Consider the following 16,425-nt stretch of genomic DNA (forward strand, 5'->3'; position numbering starts at 1 on the left):
CCGGCTCGCTCTCGTCTCACCAAACTCGTTGGGCCGTACTGAAGTGGCACGCGGCCTCTACAAGGAAGACTCGAGCATACCCAAATGGCACTACCAACGAACACCTACTATGTGAGAACTTCAGGCCGTATGGGGACGCGTCGCCGTCTCAGAACATTCGCCTCTGTTCTGCATCTCCCAGTACCTCACATCCTTCTTTCTGAAGAGACCAACAATGTCGAAGGGGTCGAAAAGGGTGAGTAAGAAGTGCCGCTTGTCCTCGTACCCGGGTCCTTCGATTTCCGTCTGACCGTCCTCCGACAGATATATTCTGTTATTCTTGGGCAGGTAGCGCGAGGGGTAGAAGATGTTCAAGAGGACGGTGTTCCCGAACATGAACGTCGCCTCGAACACCCAAAAATACCACTCGTGGCAAACGACGGGGCTGATGTTACCCGGGTCGTCCGTCGTAGTGCTGATCGACGCGACGGCGAAGTACTCGACGGTGCGGTAGATGGTGCGCGCGGTGATGAGCGTGCAGCTGCAGTACAGGACGACGAGGACCTTGCGTAGGTTGGCGCTGAGGACGCCAGTGCGGCGGCAGCGGTAGTGGTACCGGGCTGCTATACCCACGTACAGGGTCATGGAGGCGATCTGGAGCAGGAGCGCGGCCTTGAGGAGGTTTTGTCCTAGCTTCTGCTGGGACTCGGGCAGCGAGCTGTTGGCGACGTAGGACGCGCCAGTACCAGTGAGGGCACCGATGGCCGCATCGATGCCGAGGAAGGTCGAAACGACGCGGCCGGGATGAAGGGGAGCGTGATATGGAACGTAGTAGAGGATGCGTCCGAGCAGGAAGTAGTTTGCGCCTTCGTAGATCGGACTGTACGGCTGTGAGTTCCTGCTTCCGAAAGAATAATAGGCTGATACTCACGCTGCAATGAGCAACAGAACGCTCGACGCGATGTATATGCCTATACTATCGTAGTGGTATGCTCCGATCTCTCGCGTTATAAAACCCGCGGTGAAGAGTATAGCGGCCCATGGCAGCAAGCCGCTGACTTTCCAGGAATTATAGCGGCTGGGTGCGCGGTCAGAGAACGACATCGAACGCCTCGATAAACGACTGACAAGCATTGGTAGGCGTGCACAATACCTGACGCGAAGAAAATCACAGCGAAAGCTATTGGCGCGCCTTTGTTCGGTGCGTAACACCATAGACTGCCGGGTGCTGCAGGATTGTTGAGCATGGGGAAGTCGTGCATATGTGTCCTCCTCACCGTAATCTGCAGGTGGTCCAGACGACATCGTTGGTGCGTTGGTGGATGTGTGAACGACTGGAGCAGTCCTCGTAGTTTTAAAAGAGGGTATATATAGTAGGACATGAAACGCACATAAGAAGCAGGTGATCCATGTAATGTCGGTAGCTCTTATAACAGCATATTGTGGCTATACCCAGCGTGATTCACAAGCTGTATAGATTCCCAGCATCACATTTACTTACACATCGCTTCGAGCAGGTTGATCGTCGAGCAGCATGATGACTACTCCGTCAGATACATCCAATTGTTGGAATGACTGTGGGAGCGCAAAACACTACATATGGAGCGTTGTGGATCCTTACGGGTCCATGTATGGTGACCGTGGGAGCTTGAAGTTGAACTTGCACGGAGCCGAACTCTGCGCCTTGACATTCGCCCTCATGAATTTTGGCGCGTTTCGCGGTACAACTCGCTGGCTACCTACGACTACATCGTCTCCAAACTCTGAGGAGAACTTCACCAAGTATTATTAGACATTCCTACGGCCACGGCGTAGCAAGCAGTGAAACGGCACATGTAGTGAGGAAGGGGTCTCCATAAGTACCCCCCTATTCAGCGCTGGAAGGAAGGAAGTAAGGATGGAAGGATGGAAGGGAAGGTTCCCGAGGGGAACGGCCCTATTCGCCCTCGGGTAGACTACGCATATTACGCGGTGGGGCACCTCGGCTCCTATCGCTGCGGACTGCAAGTGCCCGAGGGTGCGAAGGTAACTGGTGAGGCAGCGAGGGTCAGTGTTGTTGCATTTGTTGTTAACACAAGGTGCGAGAAATCCTCACTAGAGAAGTGTCGGCTCCGCCTCTTGGCCACCCTGCTTGCCGAGAACACGGGGAGAGTAATAGTAGGCTGACTGTGTGTCTAAGTCTGCCAACTGCCGATAAGTACGCGAAGGTACAGGAAGCGACTCGCATAGAAATTGTCCAGGTGAGATAGTGACAGTATTTGGTGAGTACATGCCGGAACTGCACATTATGTGCCGGAGTGCAACATGGGAGCCGTCGGCCGCCTTGACGTCGCCGGACGCAGCGGCAGCGATGAGGCTTGAATCGGGGTCTACGCGTCGTAGTATTGATAGAAACTGTAGCGTCTCGAAACCCAGAGAACCATTGCTTCAGATGAAGTCGGAGGGAGCCTTTTGAGTGACCGCGGAGACCTTACAAGCAAGTTGTCTCTGGTATACCCAAATGGCGCTACCGACGAACCCTCTACACTACCTGAGTCTATAAGCCTCAGACCGTACTATGCGGACCCGCTACGGTCCCATAACGCTCTCCTCTGTTCTGCATTTCCCAGTACTTTACGTCCTTCTTCCTGAAGAGGCCAACGATGTCGAATGGGTCGAACAGGGTGAGCAGGAAGTGCCGCTTGTCCTCGTACCCGGGTCCCTCGATCTCCGTCTTGCCATCCTCCGACAGGTATATCTTGTTATTCTTGGGCAGGTAGCGCGACGGGTAGAACACATTCAGGAGAACGGTGTTACCGAACATGAACGTCGACTCGAACACCCAGAAGTACCACTCATGGCAGACGACGGGGCTGATGCTACCCGGATCGTCCGTCGTAGTGCTGATGGACGCGACGGCGAAGTACTCGACGGTGCGGTAGATGGTGCGCGCAGTGATGAGCGTGCAGCTGCAGTACAAGACGATGAGGACCTTGCGCAGGTTGGCGTTGAGGACGCCCGTGCGGCGGCAGCGATAGTGGTACCTGGCCGCGATGCCTACGTATAGGGTCATGGAGGCGATCTGCAGCAGGAGCGCGGCTTTCAGGAGGTTCTGCCCTAGCTTTTGCTGCGACTCGGGAAGCGAGCTATTGGCGACGTAGGAGGCGCCAGTTCCGGTGAGGGCACCGATGGCCGCATCGATGCCGAGGAAAGTCGAAACGACGCGTCCGGGGTGAAGGGGAGCGTGATATGGGACGTAGTAGAGGATGCGTCCGAGGAGAAAGTAATTTGCGCCCTCGTAGACTGGACTATAGAGTTGTGAGTCTTTGTCTTAAAAGAACAGGTTCAATCACTCACGGCGCAATGAGCAACAGGACGCTCGACGCGATATATATCCCTATGCTATCGTAGTGGTATGCTCCAATGTCACGCGTTATAAAACCTGCGGTGAAGAGAACAGCGGCCCAGGGTAGTAAGCCGCTGACTTTCCAGGATTTATAGCGACTATAGGGGTGCTCAGAGGACAAGACTGAATGCCTCGATGAACGACTCACAAGCACTGGTACGTATGCACAATTCCTGACGCGAAGAAAAGCACGGCGAACGCTATCGGCGCGCCTTTGTTCGGCGCGTAACACCATAGACTTCCAGGTGCTGTGAAATTATTTAGCGGGAGGAAGGTCGTTCATGCATGTCGCCTTTACCGTAATCTGCAGGTGGTCCGGACATCGTGATTCGTTCGCCTGGTGGGGAAGGTGTGTGATGTTGAAAAAGCTCCAGGTAGTGTTGAAAGAGCGTATATACAGGAGGACGTGAAACGCTAGGGAGGGCAAGTGATCAATTGAATGAGCCCTATAGCCCTTATAACGGCATTTAGTGGCAATACTCAGCGTGACTCACAAGCTGTATATATTCCCAGCACCATACCTCCAACGCATCGCTTCGCGGAAGTTAGTCGTCGGGCAGCATGCTAACCACCCCGAGATGCCAGATGAGATTGTTTTTGGGATGTTTTAGAAGCGGCGAGCACTGCATGTAGCGCGTTGTTGATCCTTGTCAACAAGTGACCACAAATGGTTGTGGGTCCATGGATGGTGACCGTGGGAGTTTGAAGTTGAACTTGCACGGAGCTCAGCGCCTTTTGCCTTCGACCCGGTTTCTTCGCTCGCAGTGCGGCAGAGCCGCATAAAGCACTCAGTGTCTCCCGATTCTATTTCGTCTTCATAACCTTGGGAATATCAATCCGAGTATTATTGGACATCCCTACGGCTACGGCGTCGCAAGCGGTGCAACGACACGTGCAGCGAGGCAGAGTCCCGACGAGCCCCCCTATTCGATGCTGTGTGGCTTTGCATGCTGGAGGTGAAAGAACTCCCCATGACGCCAGTGTCTTGGCTTGAACACGAAATAGGAGATTCTGAAATAGTCTCATCTGCGAGGTGGCTTATAAAGTTGACTGTCGTCCTAACTGCTTCGCATCTTCTTCTTTAACATGACCACTTCATCCCAGACCTATCCGATCTCTAGAAAGTCGCGCGTCGCGTCTAGTCCTCGTTCGCGGTACGTGTGCAAGAAATGCAATCGCTCCATGGGCTTCCAATGACGGTTCTACCCAGAAGACCTTCACATACCCCTGACAGAAGCAAGTCTACTGCGATGAATACAAGCGTAGGGAGTCCACTCCGCGTATCCACGACCGCATTTTCCACGCCGTCGTCAGCAGATGTCCAGCGCAAGCATCATGGGTACAGCCGAGACGCGTCTGTACCCACCAATTCTCGGAAACGACAGCACGCCGAAGGGCATGGACGCCCCGCGATGCGACCGCGATTATCCGACGCGGCGTTGGCCGCCACTTCCTACGATAGCCGAGCGATACAAACTCGTGCTGCACGCAAGTCGGACAGACAGACCACCTCGAAGAGTCGCGGACGCCGAGCGCTGATGGACTTTGTCCTCGACAGGAGGCAAGAAGCATTCGGACTGCAGGGGGAGGTGGCGCTGGACAATGTCGCGCTTGCGATGCTTCTCGCCCCCCGTTTACAGCAGGCCTCCTCTTCACCCTCTGGCTCGACGCCGCGTAGCCCGCTTTTTTGGTCCGGGTCATCCTCCGAGATAAGCGCTCCTGCCAGTAGCCTTACCTTCCCTGACAGCTTCGAACGACATCTCGTGAGAGAGCCGTAGGTCTGGCAGAGGTCACGACATGCTCGGGGCTAGTGCTCGCTAAGGCGAGGAAGAGAGCCTACTTCGAGGCGACGCATCGACAAGTTGCACGAGGGCCTGCCCACCGGCTAGTCATCTTCATCCCTAAAACCATACACAATAGCTACATACCCGCATCGTACATCGTAATGTGGTAGGACAGTCCGAATGCTGAATGTTAGCTGCCCCATGTCCGCGTCGGTCGGTTTTCGATGTCCGTGGATGTAGAGTGTAGAAAGGCATTTTTTTACCCGGATAGCACCAATCACGATAGCAAAGCAAGATGATACAAGGAATGGAGAGCGAAACATAGTGGCGTGCCAGAGCGAAGAGGTATACAACACATTACTCAGCTAAGGTCCTCTGTTGTCTTCGTCGTGGCGGTAATGGCGATGATGGTAGTGATGCGATGAGGGCGGAGGTCGGCTTTGATGGCTTTCGTGATAGTAAGCATAGTTTGAATCGTGAGGGGAATGTCCGGGATACGACGATCTCGGAGGAGGCGGTCTACGATCGTCGGCATCTGCCATTTCGACGTCTTCTCGCGGTCTTTTGCGAGGGGCAGTTTGTGACGGGGGCGGCGGCGGCGCTGGATGGACCGGCGGATACGATGGAGGGGGCCCCCGCGCTGGGCGAGAAGGATCCGGGTAGGGGTACGCGCTACGACTACTAGAAGCTGCGCGATCCCGCGAAGGATGCGCCCAGCGTTCGTCGTACTCTGCATCCTGTGCCACCGGGCGCAGTCTATAGGAGCCCTGCTCGGCCTCGCGCGGACGGGGATATGGCGCCACTCGGTGCGGACCATCCGAAGGTACTGAACCAGATCCCGATACCGGACCAGGGCTCGTAGCCGATGGTCCATAATCGGGCGCTGGCACGGGCGGGAAGTACGGGTCGTCTCGCCGCGAAGATGCGCGGTGATCGACATAGTCGCCATTCGCCGTCACCTGACGAGGACGCGTCCCAGGAGGCGGTGGCGGTCCATAGGAAGGCGACGCTTCGCTTTCGCGCACTCTCCGAGGCGGGTATTCTCCTCGGTCACGATCCCACTCGCCGTCCCACTCGCGATCACGTCGAGTATCATCCGCATATGAACCGGGCCCAGCTCGCGGACGATCGTGTAGCGTGTAGGGACTATGAGTGTCCACGGGTGACATGAGAACACGGGGACTGCGAGGACGATGGTTATTATGGGTATCATGGGGTATCGGGTGTTCATGCGGATCATAAGGATACATCCTGCGTCGGTCCAAATGAGGCGGACTTTGCATTGAAGGCCCCGGTATGGCATCCGTGTGATGAGACGGATGAGGCGGATACCCAGAGGAAACGTTGTGTGGCGGAGTCGGCGGGACCGGCCTACTTCGCGAGTGCGAACGTGTCCGCGACGGGTGCGCAGAAGGCACATGCCCATAGTGCGGGTCAGGTGGTGCGTGAGAATACGGTGCAGGATGGGAACTGCGCGGAGAGTATGTCATTGACGCGCTAGGGGCAACACGAGCCTGTCGCGCGTCGTATGTCGCTTCTGGTGGAGGTCCTGGCGGTCCTGGAGGGCCGCGGGGCATATGACGCGCGTCAGAGGGTGGAGGGGGTGGAGGTATGTGACCATAGCTGTCAGCTCGCGCTGAGTGACCGGCGGACATGCTGCGTGACGAGGACATCTCTGGCGGCGGAATTACAGGATCCTGCACCACCATTGGTCGTCCACCAGGGCCGGGAACAACTTTTGGAGGGCCTGGCGACCTTCTAGCCTCTGGGGGGATAGGTCGTAGTCGATATCCTTCGCCATTCGCCGCTTGCATCGTACGCGGCGACGGTGGTGGAAGCGGGGGAGGAGGGACAGGCGGCTCGTGGGATATGACCGGCGGTGGAGGTACAGGAAGGGGACGATCCCTCAGCTCAGGAGACGGCGGAATGGTCGTGAGGCGTTCGTACAAGACACTACTCTTAATGAGATGTTGATCGGATGTGAGGGACGCGACAGCACTCACGCTCGTTCCAGCTTCATTCGTTGGATATTCCGCTTCGCGTGCAGGACCTTGAGATACAGTCTATCATTTTCCTACGGTAGGTCAGACTATGTTCTCGACCAAGTACAATAGACGCACTGCTTCAATATCCTCAACCTTCCGCTTGAGATCCCTGCATTTCGAATCATAATCCGGCTCAGTCAACTGCGGTCCAGCTTGCAGGGTCTCTGCAGGTCGCTCGAGGGACTGGCCGTCAGGTGCTGGGCTTTCAGAGTCCCGAGGCGCCGGAGTCGACTGACGCGACATGGACGTCGGGGAACAAGCGCGCGGGATTGACCCTTTGGATTCGACAAAACGGGCTTGCGATTTTACGCTTTGACCCTTCATAAGGGGTAAACCCACCCCGCGTCGGTCGTTCGACTTCACACCGAAAGTGTACTTTCATTGTCCGGACATGGACGGAATTCCAGCCAAGTATCAGTAGCAAAGTACACTTTTGAGCTCGAGAATCCGCACACGTTCCTTGGTCCTGGGCCGCCAAACTCTTGCATGGACGTCCGGAACGCGCCGGCTCAAGTGCCGTAGCTCGCGTGGCTATTTTGAGGTCTCCCACGATCGCTTTCTTAGCCAGCACCCTCATCGAGTAGTTCCGACAGCACACATATAGTCGCCCTCTCTATCTCTCCGCCCGCGCGAACAGTATGCCCTCCATTTTCCGAGGAATGCTAAACGCTAAACGCATGTGCAGTGTCGCATAACTACCGACAGTGCGTAGACTTGCATCGCGTCTCGATGTGCGCGCGCGTCTGATGTCCATGCCAGGGATATGCCACCCCCCGGCGGGTTTGAGGCCGTCAAGTACAAGCGGAATCTGCCCAACCGAGGCCTCCCAGCATGGGCTGTGATGACGGGCATCTCCATCCTCTCGGCCTACGGCTGGTACCGAATTGTTCAGGGTAACTGGGAAATGAGGTGAGTAGCCAATCGTGACGAATGCGGCCAGTGCCGTCCGAGTGGGTCAGCTGGCTGTAGAACGTGTCTAATCCTAACGCACCCATCGTTGAACGTGGCGTGTTTGAGGATCCGGCCGTTCCTCGGGCGACTTATCGCTGGATAACATCACAACCTCGGTCCGCTTTGGAACGGGAAGCTCTGCGAACGGACTGCTGACGGTACCGACAGGGAAATCGTGCGAGAGAAGAGATGGGGACGGATTCACCTTGTCCCTCTGCTCATGGCGGAAGCTGACCGTGACGCGTACCGACTCCAACAAGCGGCTCTTGCACGCGAGAAGGAGGCGATGAAGGACGTGAAGGGATGGGAGGTGCGTATAAGAAGCTTTTCCGACCCCTAACACTACTGACTGGTGATTGCTTTCCGATCCGCCGCACTCGACTTGGCGCGCTTCTCATGTATCTGATCCCTCTGCTCTCCTGTTGTCCACCCTAAAAGGCGGGGAAGAGTGTCTACAACAACACCAAGTACCAGCCGAACGAGATTGTGATCACGTAGAGCAGTCTTGTAGAATATTACGTTGCTTCGGGACTCCTGCTTCGAGTGATGCAATGCAGACTCATGCTACGACTCCATTTCGGGGCTGGTGCACTGTTGAATCCGCGCGCGCTTGTCCGTGGTCGAAGCTTCGTCAAATCCGGTTCGACGAATGCGCAAGCGGCTGACGAGGCACTGCCGCCAAGGGACGGGCTTCCAACAATAGGTTCCGACGTGCCGCCGGCCGGGGGCAGATTTGCCACATGGGGGATGCGGGTTGGGAGTGACATGATTTTCCGAAGAAGTTTTCTGTATTTTGGTTGTCCTTGTCCCATTGGGACCGCTAGCCACGCATCACAGCAGAACGCTTAGCGCTCTTCCGTCTAGCGCCAAACCTTGCAGCCTGCCCGACCAGCCGGTGTCCGAGTCGATTGCCAGGCGATTTGGCGCGGATCAGCACTGCACAAAGACAGGAAGACAGCTGGTCTGGGAAACATATGCTCAGCGTGCGCAGAAGGACAGGGTATCACTCCAGTGCGTGTCTTCCATTCGGTGACTCTCTAATAAGCTATTGACCACCTGATCAGGCAAGATAGTCCACACGGCTCAGCTGCCCGGTGTCCGCGGTGCTGTGCCTTTGTCACCCCATTGTCACCGGTCACTGACTCGAAGTGAACTCGAGTCGGTCGCCCAAAGGGTATAGCCCTAAAGCCAGTTACAAAAATGGCATTCTTCCCCCCATTTAAGCCCCGGTGCCGGCTCAAGACGGCCCTCGCGCCTTGCTTCCGGTCCCCCATCATCTCCGCCTATAGATCGCTATATAACCCCCGCGGAAGCGCCGCGTCCCCTCCTGCCCGCCCTTTCCCTCCCTCCCCCATGCCGTCCGCGACATACCATCGCACTCACGCGTCCTCACCACCGCTCTCCCCCATGGCTTACATGCACGATCCCAACCAGCCTCCCGTTGGCTTTGGCGATGCTACCGATCAGATGATCTTTGACTTCGACGACGCGATGGCCAGCAACCAGGTCACCTTCCCCTGGGACCCGTCGACGGAGTTCGACTTCGAGCAGAAGCCTCCGCCCCAGCTGCAGCAGGGCTTTGACATGTATCCGCCGATGCATCAGCAGCACACATCGCCGATGTACGCGCAGGAGGAGACCAAGTTCTCGCTCTCGAGCTGGATCAACGACACCGATGTGCTCGGGCCATCGTCGCCAATACCCATCCCATCTTCCGTATCCAGCCTCTCTCCCTACTCCCCTTTCAACAACAGCCAGCCCCTACCTCAGGATGGCTTCTCTCCCACCGAGTTCGCCGCGATGCACCCCCTCCCCATGTCGCCATCCTCGTATGAAGATGCGGATCCGTATTCGCATCACCATCAGGCGCGGATGGACGGTGGTCATCACGTCGACTCGATCTCCCCAGGCGATACTACCTTTGCCGCTCCTGCTTGGGCCAACGATCTATGGCACCCGGGCACTCATGCTCCGTCTCCAGCTCCTAGCCGGACGCACGTCCGTCACACGTCGCTCATGGCATCCCAGCGACCGCGCTTGCACTCTCGTCACGATTCCTTATCGTCGCCGCATTCGTTCCAATCGTCCAGTGCCCCGTCCATGACTCAGCGCACCCCGAGCTCGAGTCGACCATACAGCCGGCGTTCTGAATCCGTCAGCCAAGACGATCCCGACGCCACGGTTCGGCGGCGCAAGCGTGCGGCACCGTCGGAGGGTTCTCAGGCTGAGTCAGGCGGTACGTTGCCCGTCGCCGTTACACTTCGATCGCTCATTGTTCTACACAGCCCCTACGAAGTCAGAGCTACGCCCTCCCAAGCTCGCTCCCTCGGCGTGGCAGCTGTACTTCACCGACTGGATTCAGAAGCAGCAAGCTTCCAGCACACGGAAGCTAAACGTGGCTCAAGCGGCGAAGGAGGCCGGGCAGGACTACGCTGCCCTTTCTGCGGCAGAGAAGGAGGTATTTGGTCGTTGCTTTGTGACGTCATTCTCTAAGCTGACTGTCGTGGTAGCCCTACAAGGCCAGGTCCGAAGCGTTGAAGGCGCAGCGCGAGAAGGAACTAGATTCGTATCTGCGGAAACTCACTCCTGAGGATATCAAGCGGGAGAACGCCTTCCGTACTGCTCAGCGCAAGGTATGTCCCTCGGTTCCCATGTCATCAAGCCCATGCTGACGATACTTCTTATCAGGCGGGGAAATCGAGGAAGGGGAACCTTCGGGACCCCAATGGTACGTCTAGATGTCTCCCATCTCGGAGCTATCGCTGACACGGGACCCATCAGCCCCGAAGAAGCCTCTGAGCGCGTATTTTATGTTCCTCAGTCATATCCGATCGAACCCCCACCTTGTCAAGGAGATCTTTGGCGATGAACAGGAGACCACTCGCCAGAGTTCGCTCGCCGCGCAATACTGGCGCGAGATGACAGACGAGGGTCGCCGGGTACGTCACGTTCGCTTTTCTGTCCACATGGGGTATGTTCTGATGGGTGTTCGCAGCCCTTCTTGGCTCAGGCGGAGAAGGACAAGTTGGAGTACGAGGCCGCGCGTCGTCTCTACGAGGAGGGGACCACGACCCCGGGTACGAACATCAACTTCAGCATCCTTCAGCAGAGCCCGACGTTTGGTGCGCTCCGCATCGAGTCGGAGAGTGAAAGCGAGGGCACTCGCTTTGACGGAAGCCGTCGCAAGCGCGACAACTGATCGATGGATAGTGGTATCTGCTTATTTGCCTTTCGCTATCCTTATGTCTTTCTCCTTCTTTGATGATGACCTTGTCTATCGTGTTCGTGTTCTCCCCGCTCAATCCTTGACGCCTTTACGACCTTACGACTTCCACTTCACTGTCTATTATTTACTTGAGCCTCAATATACCTACACCACGGACACTGTACGAGGGTATATACCTATGCACGCATCTCTCCCCCATCTGTATCATATCTCGATGGACGTGTCTGAATGAAGTTGATCTATTTATCATATTTGCACTGCGAAATACACGGATGCTGAACTGCAGAGGCTGTAGTAGCGCCTGACATGACTGCGCCACAGGAGTTAGCCAAGCGCTGGCGCCGGGCTGTGATACTTGTCAGGACGTATGAGCGACGCCAGGACATAGCGCTGACCGAATAATGAGCTCACCGATGTCGGGATACCTCGATGGGCGATATAACGATCCTGCAAGAGGGCTTATCGAGGACTGATTGAGGGACGAACATCGAGATCGCGCAGATCCATCTGCGGGTCTCCCATCCGCGCCGGCGGGTTGCGCGGCGCGGCGGCTGAGTCATTCAAGCGCGGAAGAGGGCATAGCTAACCGCAGATGGGATGCGCATTCAGTCAAGGTAGCTCGTTCCACCTCGCGGGAAGACACCGAGAGCTTGTGCGATTCACTGCGCACCTGCTACGCAACACAGCAACGGTGGGCCACAGACTCTAGTCAGCTAAAAAAGCTGACATACGACGTCAAAGTAAGCCTTTGCTGTTCAATGACCGGTAGCCGCAGACCGAGTGGCTGAATTGAGTTGTATTTCGGCTGGTCGGAGCTCGACTGGCCGTCCGAGAGCGCGTGAACACGTATAATTTGGGAGGAGCAGAGCGACACATGCTCTCGTGTTTGTGACTGCGGGCGCGTCGAGCTCTCGAAGCTGTAACGGCCAGGATCTGGGGCAAGCCGACCTGTTCGAAACCCTGGGAATTGTGGCACGGGGTGTGCGTCGAAGAACAGAAAGGAACAGCGGAAAGCCGCTCTCTTCGCATCATGCGGAGGCTGAGAAAGTCCGTCGGGGTTCAGCGCGCCGTGCACGAGTTCCAGCGGAATGTCAGTTCGCTGTGAGCCGCAGAAGGGAAGCGCAACAAGGTTTGGTTGCGAGCATCGTGTTTTCTGGTGATAGCTCGTGTTGATGCACGAGGCGTTGCCGTCCAACAGTCCCACATTTGGAAGGTCTTTTCGAGCGTGGTCACGTGAGGGCGTCTACAGAAAGCAGGGCGAGGTTTAGGCGGGCAGAATACCCATCGATTATGATGACGTTGTACAAGCGAGCATGAGTTGGATATAGACGAGGGATCTGCGGTGGCGGAAGGCCGGGGTACCTGCAGGTTCATGTGGCCGGATGGAGGGGCAAACGCAGGACCATCTTCTGATGCGGCGCGCCATCTTCGTCGAACTCTTCGCCCTATGGAATGCAAGAATTCTGTCAACGAACGCAGAGTCACTGGACACTGCGGGCGTTCCCGCACTCACGACAGGCTCGTATCCGAACCTGTGAACAAAGGGGTACGGGCGTCAGCGCATACTAGCCATCGATGAATGGATTGGTGCACTGACTTCGCATAAAATCCCTTGACGTATAATTGCGAATGACAGACGATCTCCGCCGTAGCTGCGTCTGGCTGTGCGGCAGCGACGTGACGGCGGACCCAGTCATGGAGCGCGTGAACGAGTGCGCGGCCGAAGCGGTACTGTCGATAGTCCTTGAGCACGGCGAGCCGGGTCAGTTTGTAATAGGTGGCCCCAGGCGGTCTGATGGCGCGGATCGTCCCGATGGGCTCTAGCGAAGGTGTCAGGCGAAGCAGGATATGGCCAGTGGCTGGGTCATCGTCGTGCCTTTGTTGACCGTGATAAGCAGGCGATAAAGGGAGATGAAGACAAATGACTCATTACTCGTCGAACTCTGTTGATATGGGGAACTGCTGCTCATCGAAGAAGACCCGTGTGCGGATTGAGAAGCACTGCGTCTTGGCCGTGCGCGACTCGGCGATGATTAGTTCGTGAGGGGGAGCTGGCTCAGACATGAGGATCAGGGAGGGGAGACAGATGCACGGATGTTTCTGCGATGCTTTCTATTGTTCTCTGACGGAGCTGTGAAAGAGATGCAAGTCAGTATGCGCTGTAATGACTCGTGCCAGATATTCCCGCGGATGTAACGGCCGAACAATGCTCACGTATAGTACCCTGGACAGCTGCTATCAGGCGCATCAGCTCGAGAACGGGTTCGAGCAAGGTTACCAGACGTACTTTATGCCCAATTTGCTTCCGCTAATGGTGGTCAGGGAACAATGGCCGGAATTTGACGTGCATGAGTGACCCCGCGCCGGACCGAGGACGCCGAGTGATGATCGGGTGCTACCCCGCACTAGATCCGGCGCTTCGTGCCCCGCATTCCTCTGCCCACCATGTCCGCCGCTCGATGCGCCACGAGGACCGCCCAGCTCACCTTCTCGCGCCTGCCTGGACGATGTAGCACGAGAGGCTATCATGCAGGTGTTCTCCCGTCACTTCTGACGCCGTCTTCGCCCGAATTCCAGGAGAAAAAGGTGCGTGCTAAGCCGTGGGCTTAGTTCGATGATCCTCCCAGCTCACAGCTGCATTGGCTGCCCCAGACAAATATGGATGCCCTCGTGAGGGAGTTGGAAGAGAAGCTTGCGGATGCAAGACAAGGTGGTGGTCCCAGAGCCGCGGAGCGGATGCGTTCGAAAGGCAAGAAGCTCCCGCGAGAACGGTACGTCTTCGTCACCTTCCTCGTCCGAAGAGCGCTAATCAGGTATCATTGTACGTGTTACGTTACACCCCCGTCGTCACACCCTAGACTGTCGCTCCTTCTTGACAAACACACGCCCTTCCTCGAGCTATCTGCTCTCGCCGCGCACGAAGTATACCCCGAGAGCATCCCAGGCGCAGGGATCATCACGGGTATCGGTCGTATCGCGGGAATGGAATGCGTGATTGTAGTCAACGACGCGACGGTCAAGGGTGGCTCGTACTATCCATTGACGGTGAGGATTCGCCTCATCATTTGACCGCTCACACCCCCATCCTTGAATGGGGCACTGAGCGGAAGGCCGAACTAGGTCAAGAAACACCTGCGCGCGCAAGAGATCGCGAAGGAACATGGCCTTCCGTGCGTCTACATCGGTAAGCGCGCACCTCATCGTGCCACTAGTCGCTGAGCTCGCATCGCAGTCGAGTCTGGAGGCGCCGCCCTGCCTCATCAGGCAGATGTCTTCCCTGACAAAGAGCATTTTGGTCGGATCTTTTACAACATGGCAAGTCGCGTCCTCTTTCACACCCTGCGGCGCTCTGAACGATGCGGCTCGTTTCACTAGGCGCAGATGTCTGCCCTCGGTATACCGCAGATTGCCGTCGTGCATGGCATTAGCGTAGCAGGAGGCGCCTACGTGCCCGCGATGGCCGACGAGAACATCATCGTGCGCGACCAGGGGCGCATCTTCCTAGCCGGGCCGCCGCTCGTGCGCGCCGCCACCGGAGAAGAGGTAGACGAGGAGCATTTGGGCGGTGGTATGATGCACTCCAGCGAGAGCGGCGTCACCGACCACCTCGCGCGCGACGATGAACACGCCATCTCGATAGCCAGGAGCATAGTAGGCGACCTGGGAGCAGCAGGAGGCGCACTGGTGCCTGTGAGTGCCGCTGGCCGATTCCAGCCGTCGCGCGAGACTGATCCCTTTCGGCAAGCCTGCGCGCACGCCGGAAGCCCCGCTCTATCCTGCAGAGGAGTTGCATGGTATTGTTGGCACAGATGTGCGGCAGGCGTTCGATATGCGGGACGTCATTGCGCGCATTGTGGATGGCAGTCGATTCAGGGAGTTCAAGAAGGAATACGGTCCGACGATCGTTACGGTATGCCTTGCTCTGCTTGCCTGCGCCGGAGTTGACCATTGCCTCGCTCGGTAGGGATTCGCGCACGTTCACGGCTATGAAGTTGGGATCGTCGCAAACAACGGCATCCTGTTCTCGCCGTCAGCCCTGAAGGCGACCCATTTCATCCAGCTCTGCTCACAGCGGAAGATTCCGCTGCTATTTCTAGTCAACGTGACGGGTAATAACATGCTTTGGGAACGTACAGACTCGATTGCTGAACTCACCAGGGTACATGGTTGGCTCCAAGGCTGAGCGCGGAGGAATTGCGAAGGACGGTAAGGCGTGAGCCAGTATATCAAGAGAACTTCTTCTGATATCGTACTCCAGGCGCGAAGATGGTTCGCGCAGTGGCCTGCGCGGACGTGCCAAAGCTTACCGTCGTCGTGGGCGGTAGCTTTGGCGCGGGCAACTATGGTGCGTCTCCCTGGCCTACTTTACAAGTCTGGAACTGACAGCGGTGTAGGCATGGCTGGCCGAGCGGTGAGACCAAGTGCGACTACCAAGCATTCGTGTCGCTGATCTTTGCCGCAGTACTCGCCGCGCTTCCTCTGGATGTGGCCTGTAAGTAATATCGCATCCAACAGATGTGCTGAGAGCTCACCTTGGTGTTAGAACGCGAAGGTCAGCGTTATGGGGGCCGGACAGCTTTCGCAGGTCATGGCGCAGGTCTCGAAGTCAGTGCTTCCGTAAGCTATCAGACATGCTACCTTGTTGACCTACGGTCCCAGGGACCCGTCTCAACACGCGCAACTGAAGGCTCGCATTGAAGAGCAGTCGACGGCGCTGTACTCAAGCGCACGACTCTGGGACGACGGCATCATCCGCCCAACAGACACGAGGGATGTTGTTGGCCTGGCCTTGGCTCTTTCTGCTCGCAAGAAGGCAGCTCAGGGAGGAGGGAGCGCGTCGACGACGTGGGATGGGAGCGGGAGAGGATTTGGTGTTTTCAGGATGTGAGGAGGATGTTCATTGGAACGCCGAGAAGTAACGTTGGGACGATGAGAAACTGCGGGCAATCACTGTACAATAGTCAAGCACGGTTCTTGCTGCTTTCTGTGCGCTCGGTGTACCCTGAGTCGTGAACATTTGTGTGATGGGAGTGAAGCAGCAGTTCGGATATCGGC

General features: G+C 56.8%; 7 protein-coding genes across 7 annotated transcripts; 3 read left to right on the forward strand and 4 right to left on the reverse strand.

The window, feature by feature from the left end:
• Nucleotides 1-33: 33 nt before the first annotated feature.
• On the reverse strand, nt 34-1,349 carry SCHCODRAFT_02677816 (uncharacterized protein). The gene is made up of 4 exons (XM_050346720.1): nt 1,257-1,349; nt 1,108-1,207; nt 911-1,057; nt 34-859 (listed from the first exon to the last, which is right to left on the reverse strand). The coding sequence occupies exons 1-4, from the start codon at nt 1,282-1,284 to the stop codon at nt 121-123; spliced, it is 1,014 nt and encodes a 337-aa protein (XP_050200635.1). The 5' UTR covers nt 1,285-1,349; the 3' UTR covers nt 34-120.
• A 1,028-nt stretch (nt 1,350-2,377) lies between these two features.
• SCHCODRAFT_02688003 (uncharacterized protein) lies at nt 2,378-3,928 on the reverse strand. The gene is made up of 5 exons (XM_050346804.1): nt 3,864-3,928; nt 3,663-3,791; nt 3,513-3,612; nt 3,316-3,462; nt 2,378-3,266 (listed from the first exon to the last, which is right to left on the reverse strand). Exons 2-5 carry the CDS (start codon nt 3,685-3,687, stop codon nt 2,525-2,527), a joined length of 1,014 nt encoding a protein of 337 aa, XP_050200636.1. The 5' UTR covers nt 3,688-3,791; nt 3,864-3,928; the 3' UTR covers nt 2,378-2,524.
• A 2,760-nt stretch (nt 3,929-6,688) lies between these two features.
• On the reverse strand, nt 6,689-7,441 carry SCHCODRAFT_02623326 (uncharacterized protein). Its single transcript, XM_050345169.1, has 4 exons — nt 7,269-7,441; nt 7,152-7,222; nt 6,814-7,101; nt 6,689-6,754 (listed from the first exon to the last, which is right to left on the reverse strand). Exons 1-4 carry the CDS (start codon nt 7,434-7,436, stop codon nt 6,736-6,738), a joined length of 546 nt encoding a protein of 181 aa, XP_050200637.1. The 5' UTR covers nt 7,437-7,441; the 3' UTR covers nt 6,689-6,735.
• Nucleotides 7,442-7,788: 347 nt separating this feature from the next.
• On the forward strand, nt 7,789-8,746 carry SCHCODRAFT_02623331 (uncharacterized protein). The gene is made up of 3 exons (XM_003036725.2): nt 7,789-8,102; nt 8,313-8,454; nt 8,583-8,746. The coding sequence occupies exons 1-3, from the start codon at nt 7,957-7,959 to the stop codon at nt 8,640-8,642; spliced, it is 348 nt and encodes a 115-aa protein (XP_003036771.1). The 5' UTR covers nt 7,789-7,956; the 3' UTR covers nt 8,643-8,746.
• Nucleotides 8,747-8,935: 189 nt separating this feature from the next.
• On the forward strand, nt 8,936-11,655 carry SCHCODRAFT_02623333 (EXP1-like protein). Its single transcript, XM_003036726.2, has 7 exons — nt 8,936-9,155; nt 9,209-10,380; nt 10,430-10,602; nt 10,655-10,777; nt 10,833-10,872; nt 10,926-11,083; nt 11,140-11,655. Exons 2-7 carry the CDS (start codon nt 9,345-9,347, stop codon nt 11,341-11,343), a joined length of 1,734 nt encoding a protein of 577 aa, XP_003036772.2. The 5' UTR covers nt 8,936-9,155; nt 9,209-9,344; the 3' UTR covers nt 11,344-11,655.
• A 971-nt stretch (nt 11,656-12,626) lies between these two features.
• SCHCODRAFT_02623338 (acyl-CoA N-acyltransferase) lies at nt 12,627-13,752 on the reverse strand. Its single transcript, XM_003038087.2, has 6 exons — nt 13,658-13,752; nt 13,585-13,605; nt 13,304-13,501; nt 12,968-13,246; nt 12,884-12,902; nt 12,627-12,815 (listed from the first exon to the last, which is right to left on the reverse strand). Exons 3-6 carry the CDS (start codon nt 13,432-13,434, stop codon nt 12,741-12,743), a joined length of 504 nt encoding a protein of 167 aa, XP_003038133.1. The 5' UTR covers nt 13,435-13,501; nt 13,585-13,605; nt 13,658-13,752; the 3' UTR covers nt 12,627-12,740.
• Nucleotides 13,753-13,800: 48 nt separating this feature from the next.
• Nucleotides 13,801-16,354, forward strand: SCHCODRAFT_02623344 (carboxyl transferase). Its single transcript, XM_050345170.1, has 14 exons — nt 13,801-13,956; nt 14,023-14,141; nt 14,229-14,415; nt 14,491-14,554; nt 14,603-14,685; nt 14,746-15,060; nt 15,116-15,280; nt 15,335-15,479; nt 15,529-15,576; nt 15,629-15,715; nt 15,765-15,781; nt 15,833-15,862; nt 15,914-15,975; nt 16,030-16,354. The coding sequence occupies exons 1-14, from the start codon at nt 13,816-13,818 to the stop codon at nt 16,256-16,258; spliced, it is 1,692 nt and encodes a 563-aa protein (XP_050200638.1). The 5' UTR covers nt 13,801-13,815; the 3' UTR covers nt 16,259-16,354.
• Nucleotides 16,355-16,425: the final 71 nt, after the last annotated feature.

Source organism: Schizophyllum commune (genome assembly GCF_000143185.2).
Source record: "Schizophyllum commune H4-8 unplaced genomic scaffold SCHCOscaffold_5, whole genome shotgun sequence".
Lineage (NCBI taxonomy): Eukaryota > Fungi > Basidiomycota > Agaricomycetes > Agaricales > Schizophyllaceae > Schizophyllum > Schizophyllum commune.